Source organism: Lithobates pipiens, unplaced genomic scaffold, assembly GCF_037356315.1.
Source record: "Lithobates pipiens isolate NorthernLeopardFrog02 unplaced genomic scaffold, aLitPip1_a1.2 Scaffold_18, whole genome shotgun sequence".
Lineage (NCBI taxonomy): Eukaryota > Metazoa > Chordata > Amphibia > Anura > Ranidae > Lithobates > Lithobates pipiens.
The window spans coordinates 576,611,603-576,627,413 of NW_027507758.1; the positions used below are offsets into that span (position 1 = coordinate 576,611,603).

A 15,811-nucleotide genomic window follows, 5' to 3' on the forward strand; every position below is an offset into this window, starting at 1 on the left:
TCCACAGGGGACCACTGTCCTCCCATTGCTGACATCTGCCCTAAGAGACAAAGCTTACTTTGCAAAACCGGATGAGTTTTATCCTGAACATTTCCTCGATTCAGAAGGAAATTTAAAGAAGAACGAGGCCTTTATACCTTTCTCACTAGGTAATGTACTTTGGGATAAGGTGCTTGATAATGTTATGTCATGTCAGTAAACAGTACGATACATTCATGAAGACCAGAGATTTCAGGACATTCCCAGTGTGATAAAAACGTATCCCTATAAGGTAGCAAATAATGGTCACATTCAACTGGACCATTTTGTAACTTATTCAAGCCACTTCTCTTATGTGTCATGAACCTACCCCAGAATTTATGTCCATGCAGATAGTACCTTCATCACCTTAATCCAATCACAGAGACAGAGAACAGCTTGAAAGAGGCTATCTATGTGAGAATTGGACTACCAACCCTGAACAGGGGTGAAAGCCTTCCCTACCATCTGTCTTCCACATTCTCATCTGACAGACAGGTTCTGCGCTGATTATCAATGCAGCCCCTCCCGAGGATGCTCACCTAGGACCACCAGTGATACCATCCATGGCTACCAGGGATGCCCACCACTTATGACCACCAGTTATGCCACCCATGGCCACCAGGGATGCCAATCAGTGCCCACATATGATGCCAATTAGTGCCCATCAGCAATGCCTGCCAGTGCCTCCATATCAATGATGCCAATCTATCAGTGTCCACCAGTGTCCATCAGTGTCCATCCGTGCCCATCAGTGCCACCTATAAGTACCCATCATTGCAGCCTTTCAGTGCCCAGTGGCACCTCTGAGTGCCCACCCATGCTGCCTATGAGTGCTCATCAGTGCTGCATATCAGTGCCACCTATGAGTGCCCATAAGTGCCGCCTATCAGTGACCATCAGTGCCACCTCATTGGTGCCACCTCATCAGTGCCCATCAGTAAAGTAGAAAACTTACTTATTTACAAAATGTTACAACAGAAACAAAGAAACTTTTTTTTCAAAATTTTCAGGCTTTTTTATTTGTTCAGTAAAAAATAAAAACCCCAGAGGTGATCAAATACCACCAAAAGAAAGCTCTATTGGTGGGAACAAAATGCTAAAAATGTTGTTTGGGTACAGTGTAGCAAGACCGCGCAATTGTCATTCAAAGTGCGACAGCACTGAAAGCTGAAAATTGGCTTGGGCAGGAAGGGGGGAAGTACCCTGTATTGAAGTTTAATTAAGTGGTTAAGTAAACTTCCTTTACTGACTTTTACCTATAGGTAAGCCTATAATAGGGCTTACCTATACGCAGTGTAAATACCTCCTAAACATGCACCGTTCAGGTGATATTTACATTACATGCAGCCAGTGACATCAGTGGTGTATGCGTTCTTAAGGAACGGCCACCCGTGCCATTCCTTTAGAGCCCTGTAACGTGAACGGCGGCTCCTGCACACACCCGGAACCAAGACGAGTGAAGATGGGAGCCATTGCAGCGTTGACATTGTGGCGCTGGAACAGCTTAATTTTAAGACTTTACCTTGCAGGGGAAAAACAAACAAACAAAAAAAAAACGCCCAGTGGTATACAACCGATTTAAAGTGGAAGTAAACTCCCCTATCGTTTTCAGCCAAGGAAGCTGCCATCTTTGCCTCTGTTTAATCTTCAACTGCTATGGTGCTGCACATGTGATTCGTTATGACACCAGCCATTGGATGGTTTGATAGTTTGGCTGAGAGCACAGCCAATGTGCAGTTAGCATTCCCGACATGCCTTCTTTTTTAACTGTTTAAATCGATGGGTTTACTTCCACATTAAGTGCTCTGGTTCTAATATTCCTATCCTTTTAACTCTTTTACATTTATCACTGTAACTTTTATGGCAGGACAGTAAAAGGTTGTAAATAGCCTTACAGATGTAATCTGCCATGGACTTGTTCTCAGATTTGACGGCCTTCTCTGCTCTATAAGTGATTTGGTCAGCTGTAAAGCCAACTAAATAGCTTCTAGCTACTGCCACATAATAACACATTTCCCCTCCCTCATCCCCATCACCACTGGTCCCTGGGTTCACCTTTCTCCTAAGCCTGGAGGCGTATTCAGGACAGAAGTTGGGAGGAGATCAGTGGAGCTTCCATCAGTGATCTCTGCTGCATTGCATGAATCAGGATTGGCTCAGTTTTGAGAACTGGAGATCAGTATAACTCATGTCATTTCACACAGATGTATCACACTGGCAGCTTTCACTTTAACAGTATTCACATAAATTAGCACTGAACTAATGTTTCCTTCCTTCACCAGGTAAGAGAAGCTGTGCTGGAGAAAACTTGGCGAAGATGGAGTTGTTCCTGTTTTTTACAACACTACTGCAAAACTTCACCTTCCGGGCCCCTCCTGGTGCTAAGTTGGACCTGACGCCTGCACTGGGGTTCACCAATGCCCCCTTACCACATAAGATCTGTGCTTTACCTCGCAGCTAGGACAAAGCCAAGCCAGACAATTATAGTTGACCCACATACAAAAAAAAACAAAAAACAATAAACTTTCAATTTGTAAAAAATGTGAAATGAAAATCCACATTTGCTCAGAGAACTGAAAATGTGCTCAGTAAATTACATTCATTACTTGGATATCTGGAAAAAGTAATTGCAGACTCAATCCTGCTCATCGTGATGTTCTGTGGACTATGTTTTATTCAAATGCATCTGCAACAGCCTCAAGTATGCAAAATCGTATTAAAAATACCCCTCACTTTTATACATGAAGCGTTATCTCAGCCGCCAGCAGATCTGCCTGGGGGAATGATCCCTACACCCAGGGATGTAGACACTTTTCTTCTGTGTGCCCAACTGCGTTCTTCAAATGCCAGTCAATTGAAGAGACAGAGTGAGAAGGATTGTACATTAAAATACATAGCATATACCATAGTATAAGAAGATCATTTTAATTTTCTCGTTATGTCAAGTTGTAGAAAGTAATTTTTTGTCTACTAGAATACAGCATGTAGGATAAATGTGTTGTACATATGCTCTTTGTTACTTATTATTACATGTAAATTATATTAAGTATTTACCATTGTACAGATTTGTAATTACTTTAATACATTGTAAAACCTGTTTCTTGTTATTAAAGGGAAATCCAGACAAAAAAGTATGCCCTCGTATCAATCTTTACGCAGTCTAATATTTCAGTAACTTGGTCCAGTATAAAATTTTCCCACATAGATAACTACTTTAACCTCCCTGGCGGTATGATTGCGTCTGATGTTTGGATCTCAAAGCGGTACAATGTTTTGCATGGAAATTTGTTGTTTTATATTGAAGGCCTGTAATTCTTAGGAATAACACACTTAAATCTGTCCAAACAAGAGTCCAGTAGACATCCCGGGTATGATAAAGTTTGAAACACAAAATCATCAATTATAATTTATAACTATAAATAATTATATAATAATAATAAATCTTATTCAATAATGTAATCAAATCAAAAACACTGAAATTTGCTCAGTTGCAGAATTGTCGCTGTCGTCACTTTCAGTGTCTGATGACAAATTTCACCACAAATTACTATCGCACAATTCTGCAAGTGTTCTAATTTACTATCGCTGTTTTCTAACTGGTCTAAAACCACTTTTGACATAAAGGGACACTTTGTGGATGTAATGGACATTCTCAAGTTTCCAGGCAGAAGGAACATTATATATATAGTATAAAACTGCATGCAGGGCACAGGACAAAGCACTAGGGACAAAAGGAATGTGGAATGATTTGATACGGTAATATAATCTTTCATATTACAGTGTATTGTGTGTTCTGTATTATTAACTTTTTGAATTTACCGCTGGGCTCCGCCCCCCTGCATTGCAAAGCTCACAGGGAACGGAGCCCAGAACAGTAATGCATAGGGCGGAGGATTTGGAGGAGAACACAGCGGGTGGACAAAACTCAAAGTAAGGGGGTAAAACCGCGCTAAGACCTAAAAATAATAATGCAAAATAATAATAATGAAAATAAATATAATATATATATATATATATATATATATATATATATATATATATATATATATATATATACACTTCGCAGGATGCTGGGAACAAGGTAAGTAACCGGTGCATGGATGCTGCGATGCAATCTCGAGTGTGGCTCCGGGTTACCTCTTTTGGTGCCGAAAATTAACCCAGAGCCACACTTGAGATTACCGAATGGTCAGAGGGGGCTGAGTACAAGACCCCATACTCGCCAATGGGCTGGGACAGGTCATCAATCACTGACTCCATAGGCATGGGCAGCAACAGACATCCAGGTCGGGAGCTGAGAAGGCGGAGCAAGAGGTAGTCCCAACAGGGGAGCACCCGGAGGACCGAAATGGCTTTGGTGCGTGCGAGTGTCCCTAGAAGTCTCACCTTGTCCATAATGTATGGCAGCTATAAAATAGTAAAAGAGTGTATGTGTCAAAAGACCCTGCAAGTGCAAATATGCTTGATGCAATAAATTAGTATGCATGTGAGTATACATGGAGTACCCACTGGTATGGACTGGGGGGCAGAAGGGACAGTGAAATGTTTGTCAAAAATGTGAGAGGATAATAGTAGATAGTAGATAGTATATAAAGTGCACTAGGGAGTAGGGAGGAGAAATATATGGTTTGGGGACAAATGAAAAGCCCTATTGGAATGTGAGCTAAAACATGCAAATAAATGTATATATCCACTCATCTGTATTGTGAACACACAGGGTTTTTTTTACGAAAGGCAAATCCACTTTGCACTGCAAGTGCACTTGGAAGTGCAGTCGCTCTAAATTTAAGGGGTAGATCTGAAATGAGTGGAAGCTCATCCAATCATGTGCAAGCTAAAGTACTGTTTTTTATCATCCAATCATGTGCAAGCTAAAATGCTGTTTTTTATTTTCCTTGAATGTCCCCCTCGGATCTACAGCGACTTTACTTCCAAGTGCACTTGCAGTGCAAAGTGGATTTGCCTTTAGTAAATAACCCTCACAGTATAGGTACTTAGTCCACACACAGATTGAGCTAGGAGACCCCAGTGTAGGCACTGCAGAGATAAGCCTCCAAGTGCAGTAACAGAATGCTGATGTCATCAGGCCATGATGACGTCATTGAACTAGCTGTGTGGCTTGGGCTTGCAGAGTGAGTGATGAGCCCGAGCTTACTGAGAAGAGAGTGGCATTGCAGCATCGACTGCTACACTGGTCATCACTCACTGTGCTGTTTTTATATGTGGTCTTAAAATGGTGATATATGCACCAATTTTATATCTTTGTATGTAATTACCTTTTATAGTTTATACAATTTATGTCTTTAAGAATTTTCCATAAAGTCCCACTGTACGGGGGGGTTCCCAGTTACAAATTGTCCAAGTTTGTAGGGGAATTGGCATTATGTTATGGTTTTTTCTGGTGGTTCTATTTTTCTTTTCCTATTACATAGTAATAGATAGACATTCCAGGACACCCTCCCATTATTTTATTAGCTGCAATCATAGTATCACCTTTACTCCCATCCACACCCTTTCTCTTGTGTACTATGATGAATTTATGCTGTACTGTCGCTTCTTCACATGGTTTAACCGGTTAATTCTACAGGTAGATGGTGAGAAAAATACCAAATGCAATTTTGAACGTGTCATTATAACTTTTATGTTTGCCAGTTTAAAAAAAGAAACGGGCACTAGTGAATTTAAACTTGCTTGGGAAGATACTAAAAAGACCTGCATTACAAGTTGGATTGCAATAAACTATTTTAGCTATTTCAAGTCTCCTTGTAAAGGTTTTAAAGTACATCTAAAGCCAAAACTTCTATATAATTTTTGGATGGAGTGAGGCCTGGTTTACAACTATGCAGGTAGCAGTTTGCATATTCCAGATGCATTTTGCATTTTTCAATACACATTTTTGCTCCATTGAAATCCATGGAACCAAAAAACAAAAACAAAAAAATCTCTGGCCCTTTCCATAAAATGCACCAGATGTGAACTACATCCATAGGAAACCATGTTAACCCCTTCAGCCCCGGAAGATTTGGCTGCTGAATGACCAAGCCATTTTTATCGATTAGGCACTGCATCGCTTTAACTGACAATTGTGCGGTCATGCGCCGCTGCACTCAAACAAAATTGACATATTTTTTTCCCCACAAATAGAGCTTTCTTTTGGTGGTAGAGGACTGAAGAGAGGACTGGAGAGAGGACTGAATAGAGGAAGAGAACCTAGGGAATAAAATGGCAATCGTTGCAATATTTTATATTTTATATCACACGGTATTCGCGCAGCGGTCTTTCAAATGCAGTTTTTTGTGAATAAAGACACTTTGAATGAAAAAAATAAAAATAAACTAACCAGTAAAGTGAGCCCAATCTTTTTTTGCAAAATGTGAAAGAGCATGTTATGCTGAGTAAATAGATGCCCAACATGTCATGCCTTAAAAAGCCTGGAATTGGCTTGGACCCCATCTATCTGTTGGACTTCGCCCCCTGCTCTAGTCCATACCACTATTTTGCCAATTTAGTGCACATCGTAGCCTCCGGCCTAATCTGCGGCCCGCCACCATTCCGGCCGATCCCGGCGCCATCCTCAGGCTCAGAGGGACGCATACCCACCATCCTCCATTCTGGCAGCACTGCACCACTCCTGCCTACATCCCCACTATTTCAGAGGACGCCTAAAGAAGCAGACAGCTCTCCTCTCAGCCGCAGGTATAATCTCTCCATCCTTCCCCCAGACAATTCCACACAATTCCCATTCCTCATCCTCATAATATGAGAGGATTGCCTGGGAGTTTGGTCTAGAAATAAAGACGGCCTGAGGCTCCTAAAATGGTCCCATAGCCCGGGAGCTCCACACTGCTCCGACTGCCTAGCGCCCATACAGGCATACAACACGCCTCAACACCTGCTCCACTAATGGCCGTGGAGGAACAACAAGTCACAGCATCACGCCATGTCAGCGGGATCTGTCCGCAGGTCCCTAGATACACAGATTTCCCGAGCTAGAACCGCTCCTCAGGAATCCAAGATGGCAGCAGCAAGCCTGCCTCATGCACAGGATACACAGGGTTTATCTGCACACAGCACAGCTTTGGACTCCCTGCTCCTCAGCTATGTCCCAGGGGCATCTGTGAGTATCCATCATGCAGGGGCTGCCTCACTGGCTTCCACAGAATCCCTGATAGGACACACTTTGGAGGATTTTCTCCTATCCCTTATGGAAGAAATCTCCATTCTCCCTCAGATGAGGGAGAATCACCAGGCCCTCCAACCTGACCTTCCCACTAATATAGCAGATGTTCTCCAGATTTTTAGACATGCTCAGCATCGGCCTGTCCCAAACCGCAGCTTTAATTACAGGGACATTAAGGTAGAATTCCAGAACTTAAGATCCCTCATAGAAATTATTAAATCGCACCTGGACGCAGCAATCACCAGAACCAACCAAAACAAGGACTGAATGCAGGATCTTCAAGACCAGTTCAAGTCAGCCATATCCAAGATAGATGACCCTGAGAATAGATCTCACAGATATAACTTCAGGAATTAGGGGCCTTCCTGAAACTGTCACAGATATGAATGCAGCAGTTCGTTCTCTCCTTCGGGTCCTCATTCCAGATATTCCCTCTTGCAGATTGGAACTGACAGGCCGCATAGAGCTCTGGGGCCCCCCCGCTCTGATGGTCTTCCGAGAGAAGACATTGTGGTAAAACCCCACTATTATGCGTCATGCAGTGGGCCTGCTCGGCCGCACAACTCAAGATCCGGGATCACCCTCTCCAAGTCTTTGCTGGCTTATATCCATCTACAATTAAAAAAAGGCGATCACTCAAACCCCTCCTCTCAGTTCTTTTTCAAAAGGACATTAAATATTGGTGGCTGTTCCCATACAATCTTAAATTTTCATTCAAGAACAAATCGTACACCTTCTCCAAACTTCAGAAGGAAGAAAAACTCCTCCTCCACCTGGGACTCAGATGCCGGCTTCTCCACCTCCAGGATCTGCCACAGGAGCCTCTAAACCACAAATGCCTCACTCCGTATGGCAGAAACCTAAACCAAAGAGGTCTAAAGACTCAGTGCCTATCTGAAAAGGCTGGATCCTTCTGTGAATATTTTGGTCTGATGAGCACACTCATTTTCTGGACCCTTCATATATTGAATGACTCCAGCATGGTCTCTTTGGAGCCCTTGTATCTCCCCCACTTTTTTTCTCAGTTTTTTACCCTCATTGGGGGGGGGGGGGAGTTTTGTTACCCCTCTCTTTACATATTGCGGACAATTTTGAATATTATACTTAATCTGAGGCTTCATTGTTACTGTGTTATGTAAGTTGTAAATTCCCTGGGAGAGGGTTTCTTAGGTTAGGCAGCTACAGCCACTGTTTTAGGGTTAATTCAGACCTCTTTAGGCAGGACTGGCTGCCCAATGGAAACTATTTGAGGCAAAAGAAAAGGTGTAACCCTAGTTTCAGCTTACAAGGCCATAACAATCCATCACTGAAAATATTGCCCCCTCAGGTTACTTTCCAGAAGGAGGAAGGAGGGAGGGAAAGGATGGCTAACAAGATAGGCCTGACCCATAATTTTGGCTATCAGGGATACCCAGGTTATACTTGGGACTATCCTGATGGTTTATCTGACCACCACGTTCACCCCACTCTCCATCCACTATTCCTTTTATCCCCACCCACTATCTAGATTCTCCACACTTTATTTCTTAGGACCCCAGACTAGTCCAAACAGGTTATGCCCTTCAGAGGGCTGTTATGTTTGCATTTTAGTGACTGTGTTGTTAATATATACACCACTATTGTTCGGTTCTACTCTTTAATGTTTGTTATAATACAAGGGCGCTGCAGTCGGAGCAGCTTTCTTGTGCCTAGTCCTTACCAGGAGACATGGATTTCCACTCTCCCCTGGACAGAAGTGCTTCTTCTTTAGTAGAAGAAGACTTTAAGAATGTGCGGAGATAGCTGTCTCCTTGATGTCTCCTTTTCAATGCTCTGTGATTCCCTCTACTCTCTTTCTTGCTCATACTTTTCTTTCCTCTAGATGTCCTGCTGGAAACTGTCACTTCTGCATCCTACTGATCTGAATCCTAAGCACCCCAGAAACTCATCCAACTTTCACAAGACCCGCAGGTAAGTGACTATATGTCGATTGTGCTCCCTCCCTATCTGCTCCATGGCTGAGGTTGACAAACCACCTCCCCCTTTATGAATAGTGTCCCACAACTCACAGGGCCTGAATTCTCAGGTCAAAAGATGGAAAATGTTTCAATATTACCACAACCAAAAGATAGATGTGATCCTGCTTCAGAAAATTCACTTCCTAGGATCGTACAACCTTAAGTTCATCCACCCTAAATACCCTACTTTTTTTACTAGCTACAGCGGAAGATAAAACAAAGGGGATAGCAATACTCTTTCCGCACAACTCAAAATTTACACGCCATGTGGAATTTAAAGACCAGGATGGTAGATTCACCCTGCTCAAGGGGGTACTAGATGACCAGCTCTACTACTGTATATTACTATGCATCCAATTGAGGACAGGCAAAATTATTTCAGTACATGTTCCAGAAGCTGGGACCCTTGCTCGAGGGCCAAATTGTAGTCGGGGGGATTCCAACATGGCCTTTGACTCAGGACTTGACGAAAAGCGCCCACCGGGAACCCAAACAACTCGTCCTCCCAAACAAAACCTCTGAATAGCTAGGCTCATTCCCCTACAGACACTAACATATATCTGGAGAGAACTCAATCCCCAAACGTGAGGCTTCACGCACTTAACGGTTACCAAGTTAAGGTTACAGAGGAGGACTTTTGCTAGAATTATGCGACAATTGCGGCAATACCCCACATGTGTGATTTTAACACCTTTTAGATATGCGGGTGCGACTTACGCGTGTGTTTTCTTTGCTGCGCGAGCACGAGGGGATGAAGGCGATTAAATTTTTTTTTTTTTTTACATTGTCCCTTTAAAAAAATAATAATAATTGGATCACTTTTATTGCTGTTACAAGAAATATAAAGATCCCTTGTGACAGTATTACGTGCTGACAGGTACTCTTTATGGAGGGATCGGGCTCATCTAATAGTTTTTTTAAATTATTGATGCCCCCCCCACTGAAACCACTGCCTGTGGAAGGGAATTCCACATCCTTGCCGCTCTTACAGTAGAGAACCCTCTACGTAGTTTAAGGTTAAACTACTTTGCTTCGAATTTCAGTGAATGGCAGGGTGTCTTATTAAATTCCCTTACACCGAAAAGTTTTATCCCAATTGTGATGTCACCAGTACAGTATTTGTACATTGAAATCATATCCTCTCTCAAGTGTCTCTTCTCCAGAAGAGGGTTAATCATGCAAGAGAGTAGGAGGGTGGCTTAGATAATACCATATACCTTTTCATAAAAAATTACGTCCTCAAAGGGCAAGGACTTCACACCATGTCACTATGCTAAATATATATGCTCCCAGTACCTGGGATGAACTGAAATTGGCAAATTTTGAGCCCTTAAACTGAATCTAAGATGGCCGCAGTACCAAGCTTTGATCTGAGTCAAAGATGCCCACCACCATACCAAGCTTTCATTTAAATCCAAGATGGCCACTGCAATAACCAAAAGGAAAAACCAAGCCTCATTTTAGATCCTACATAGCTACCGATACTCAGATAACAATAGTGCCTTTTTGGTATTGCAGTGGCCATCTTGGACAGCTTGGGAGCTGTAGGATCATCAGGTATTATTTTTTTCCAGCAGGTGACTGGTACCAAGACAGACGATGGATTTATAGTGAGGGATATTTTGGAGGATTTTAATTATTTTAATAAAGGGCTTGTCAAATGTTTGGGTGTCTATTTTTAGGTTATAACTTTGGTGAGTTACAATGTGGGGGGGGGGGTTCCTTATTAAAGGGGGCTTCCAAATTCCAATAATTCCCTACCTCCAGACCACCACAGTCACCAGGCAAGGGTTGTAGGGATGAGGCTCTTGCACTCATTAAAATGTTGGTGAGTTGTTGTACCAGGGAGGTCCCCCCAGTAGAGCGCTCCTCCATGTTGAAGCCATATTGATTGGGGATTCAGGGGTGAGCGCACACTTGACACCCCCCTCCCCCACATCCATTCATGGCCAGCCAGGCTGCAAGCTCGGTATGTGTCTGGTATGGATTTTAGAGACCTCATACATATTTATTTTTCTTAAAGAGGAGCTGCACCTGAAAAAAAAAATATTAAAAGCCAGCAGCTACTAATATTGCAGCTGCTGACTTTTAATAATATCACACTTACCTGTCCCAGGTTCCAGCGATGTCGGCGGCAGATGACGAGCGATCACTCATCTCGCTGCAGCCACCGCCGCCATCCTCTGTCAGGGAATCAGGAAGTGAAGCATGAGGGCTTCACTGCCCGGTTCCCTACTGCGCATGCGCGAGTCGCGCTGCGCTGGTTCCCCGCTGTGTCTCTGGGAACTCTGTGTTTCCCAGAACACAACGGGGGGGGGCGGAGCGATGCGGGGGTCTGCGGCGGTCTGGCCGGAAGTGGGTGCAGTTACCTGGATTATCCAGGTAACTGCACCCCCCTCCCCCCCGAAAGGTGCCGATTGTGGCACCGGAGGGGGGGAGGGATATTACTAGCGGAACTTCCCCTTTAGGGTGAAGAACCGCTTTAAATGTTACATCTTATCTTATCTTATATCTTTATTACACAGGGTAGTAATCATAGGTGTTAGAGGGGGAGGGGACAATTTTAATAGGGTTAAGCCTAGTACACCTGATCAGAAAAATGTATGAAAAATACCACTTTCGAAATGATCATCTGATAATATGATCCTTAGTATACAGCTTTAAAGTTGTTCTAAAGTCTTAAGATTTCCCCCCTACTGTATCCTCTGTTATAAAGGATCCCCTCCTCCCCAGCCCTCTTTATACTTACCTGGGAAGTGGCTCTCTCCCTCCCCACTGGGCAAATTGATAGCAGAAACCATTGGCATCCATTGCTGCCAATAAAATCCAAAGCGGGGGCTAGCCTGGCTGTGTCAATAGATATAGACAGCTGGTCTCGGGAGCGAACCTGCATGTGTGCCACCATAGAAAGCAGCTTCCTATGGTGGCACACGGAGAAGAGGAGCAGCTGAGAACACTGGAGGGGACCCCACAAGAGGCAGATAGGGGCTGGCCTGTGCAAAATCATTGCACAGAGGAGGGAATTATAACATTTTAATAAAAATAAAATAAAAGCTTTAACAGCTTTCGGACCAGCCGCCACAGTTATACTGAGGCAGGTTGGCTCCCATGGGTGAGCTGTCGAGGCTGTATGTCAGCTCTTTAAGACGTTGTAGGAGGCACGCGCATGCCTGCGTGTCCCAGGAGCCGGTGCGAGTGCCTGGAGGGCACGATGACCACCGGACACCAGCGATCACATGTGACAGAGTGAGAACACACAAATCCTGGTTCTGTCAGGGGAGAGGAGACAGATCATGTGTTCATAATAAGTATGAACACCGATCGGTCTCCACCCCTAGTCAGTCCATTCCCCCCCACAGTTAGAACACACCTAGGGAACACAGTTAACCCCTTGATCACCCCTAGTGTTTTATACAGTAATCAGTGCATTTTTATAGCACTGATCACTGTATAAATGTCACTGGTCCCAAAAATTTGTCAAAATGTCTGATTTGCCCACCGCAATATCGCAGTACCCCTAAAAATCACAGATCGCCCCCATTACTAGTAATAAAAATAAAATAATAAAAATGGCATAAATCTATCCCCTATTTTGTAGACGCTATAACTTTTGCGCAAACCAATCAATATATGCTTATTGCAATTTTTTACCAAAAATATGTAGAATACATATTGGCCTAAACTGAGGATTTTTTTTTTTTAATTGGGATATTTATTATAGTAAAAAGTCAAATATATTGTTTTTTTTTTCAAAATTGTCGCTCTTCTTTTGTTTATACCAAAAAAAATAAAAACAGCAGAGGTGATCAAAAAGGACCAAAAGAAAGCTCTATTTGTGGGAAAAAAGGGCATACATTTTGTTTGGGTACAGTGTTGCATGACCGCGTAATTGTCAGTTAAAGTGACGCAGTACTGTATCGCAAAAAATGGCCTGGTCAGGAAGGGGGGTAAATTCTCCTGGGGCTGAAGTGGTTAAAGAGTAACTCCACTTTTGTTGAGAAAAAAACAAAACACTTCCCTCTGGGTGATCTGGGTGAAGGGGACAAAGCATTTTCACCATATTTAATATATATATATATATATATATATATATATATATATATATATATATATATATATATATATATAGCTGTCATTGCACACATAATAAAAAAAACAAAAATCATACAATCCCATATACACAATCCTATCCCCACAGAAGATACAGGGGCAGGAAAAAAACCCCAGCAAACCATGATCCAATTTGCTACAGCAAGGGAAAAATCCTTCCTGATCCCCGAGAGGCAGTCGGATATTCCCTGGATCAAGATTACCTATAAATGTTATGCCTCGTACACACGACCGTTTTTCCCATCGGAATAAACTCTGAGGCCGCGTACACACGCGGGGACTGTTCGCTCAACTTTGTTCGTCAAACAGTTTCAGCGGACAGTCCGCTCAAAATTAGCATGGACGGACTTGGCCACACACGACGAACGAACAGTCCGCTGAAACTTGCGCGATGACGTGAACGGCACGTACGACGGGACGAAAAATACGACGTCCTATACACTGCAATACAACCTTCGGCATGTAAATCCTTTCTGAGCATGCGCGGAACTTAGTTTGACGAACAAGCCTACACACGAGGGGACTGTCCGCTGAAACAAAGTTTCAGCGGACAGTTTTTCGGAAATTCCGAAAAACTTTGTTCAGCAGACTGTTCGCTGAAACTGTCCGCTGAAGCCCACACACGAGCGGACTGTCCGCCGAAACACTGTTCAGCGGACAAAGTTGAGCGAACAGTCCCCGCGTGTGTACGCGGCCTGAAGGTTTTTCTGTTGGAGTTCCGACGGAAAAACCTTCAGAGTTTATTCAGACGTGAAGGAAGTTCAATAGACAGCAGCCAATAGTTTCCATCTCGTACTTGCTTCAGAGCATGCATTGTTTTTGGTCCGTTGGAACCGCATACAGACAAGCGGTTTTCCCGATAGGAATTGGTTCCATCAGAAATACTAATGCCGCGTACACACGAGCGGAATTCCGGCCAGAAAAAGACCGATGGGAGCTATTCATCGAAAAATGTGACAGTGTGTATGCTCCATCGGAATTTAGCTGTCTGAATTTCCGCTAGCCAAAAATTGATAGCATGTTCTCAATTTTCCCGACGGAAAAAATTTCTATCGCAAATTCCAATTGTGTGTATGCAATTCCGACATGCCAAAAATCACGCTCATGCTCAGATTCAACTACGAGACAGAAGCTATTGGCTACTGGCTATTGAACTTCCTTTTTCTAGTCCCGTCACGTGTTGTACGTCACCACGTTATAAACGATTGGAATTTGGTGTGACCTTGTGTAGGCAAGACAGCTTGAGCCGAATTCCGTCAGAATTCCGTCTGGAAAACCATCAGAGCTTTTTCCGACAAGAATTCCGATCGTGTGTACGCGGCATTAGAACATGTTCTATTTCTAGGTCTGTCAGAATTTTCAATGTAAAAAGTCCGATGGGGCATACACACGATCGGAATATGCGACATTCCGATCGTGTGTACGCACCATTAGTATCCAGTTATATTACGTACATACCTTTTTACTTCATTGTGTCATTTAAAATAAATGCAGCTAGAAATAAAGAAACACTGGGTTTGATTTACTAAGATTGGAGCACGCAAAATCTGGCGCAGCTGTGCATGGTAGCCAATCAGCTTCTAACTTCAGATTGTTCAATTAAGCTTTGACAAGAAAAAAAATGGAAGCAGATTGGTTTCTATGCAGAGCTGCACCAGATTTTGCATGCTCAGATTTTAGTAAATCAGCCCCACTTTTTTTTATAGCTTTTATAGGGTTATCATTTACAGTTGAAAGATAAATATGCAATAAAAAAAAAAAAAAAGAATGGAAAAAAAAGAATGGAACAATAACCAATACTCTGCGTGGTTGTCTCCCTGGGGACATTGTACAGCATGGCGTGTGTTTAGTGTAGCAGGGGAGGAGAAGAGGCGTAGCCTTAGGATTTGTGAATTCAAACATCAACAGACTCTGTTAAGCTCAACTCACTGGCATACAAATCAGGATAACAGAGAAGGATATCTAAGAGACCAACCTGTTTTCAGAGCACCAGCAGTGAAGGTTAGGATCTCTAAAATTGTTGCTTTTATATATGTTTTTGAGTTTTTTGTTTATTCAACTTGTACATAAACATGTTTTATTGTCAAATACGTATGTACTACGACTATCTTCGCCTAGATGATATGCTGTAGCTGTAATCCATAACATATCTAGGAGGGTTCCTATATAACACACAAATATTTGGGTAACCTTTTGTTTGCTGTAGTTTAATTCTTCTATCTTACTATGTTATGTAGTACTATAGACTTGTAATGTGGCCAAGGGAGGAGGATGAGGAGGAGATGGGAGGAAAAAACAGCCATGCAGACAAAGACTATAGTGTTTAAAGCTTTAAAGGACACTTGTTTTATAGGAGAAAGCTAAGCTGCAAATTGTAATAAAGTGTCAACAGTCTTTGCAAGCAGCTTCTAGACTGAGAGTACCTTCCAAGGTCTGGCCTGGATGTAAGATTCAAGAATCAAGAGATGTAGTATCAACCTATAATAAACACCATAAAATGAAA

The 15,811-nt window shown here is 42.7% G+C and overlaps 1 protein-coding gene across 1 annotated transcript in view; it reads left to right on the plus strand.

Annotated features, from left to right (window-relative positions):
* Positions 1-15,811, plus strand: part of LOC143986780 (uncharacterized) — a 133,716-nt gene that overhangs the window by 25,893 nt on the left and 92,012 nt on the right. The window contains exons 9-11 of the mRNA XM_077485186.1: positions 8-149; positions 2,304-2,479; positions 9,063-9,151. Of these exons, the coding sequence (XP_077341312.1) occupies positions 8-149; positions 2,304-2,479; positions 9,063-9,151 (407 nt within the window). The remainder of the gene's footprint in view (positions 1-7; positions 150-2,303; positions 2,480-9,062; positions 9,152-15,811) is intronic.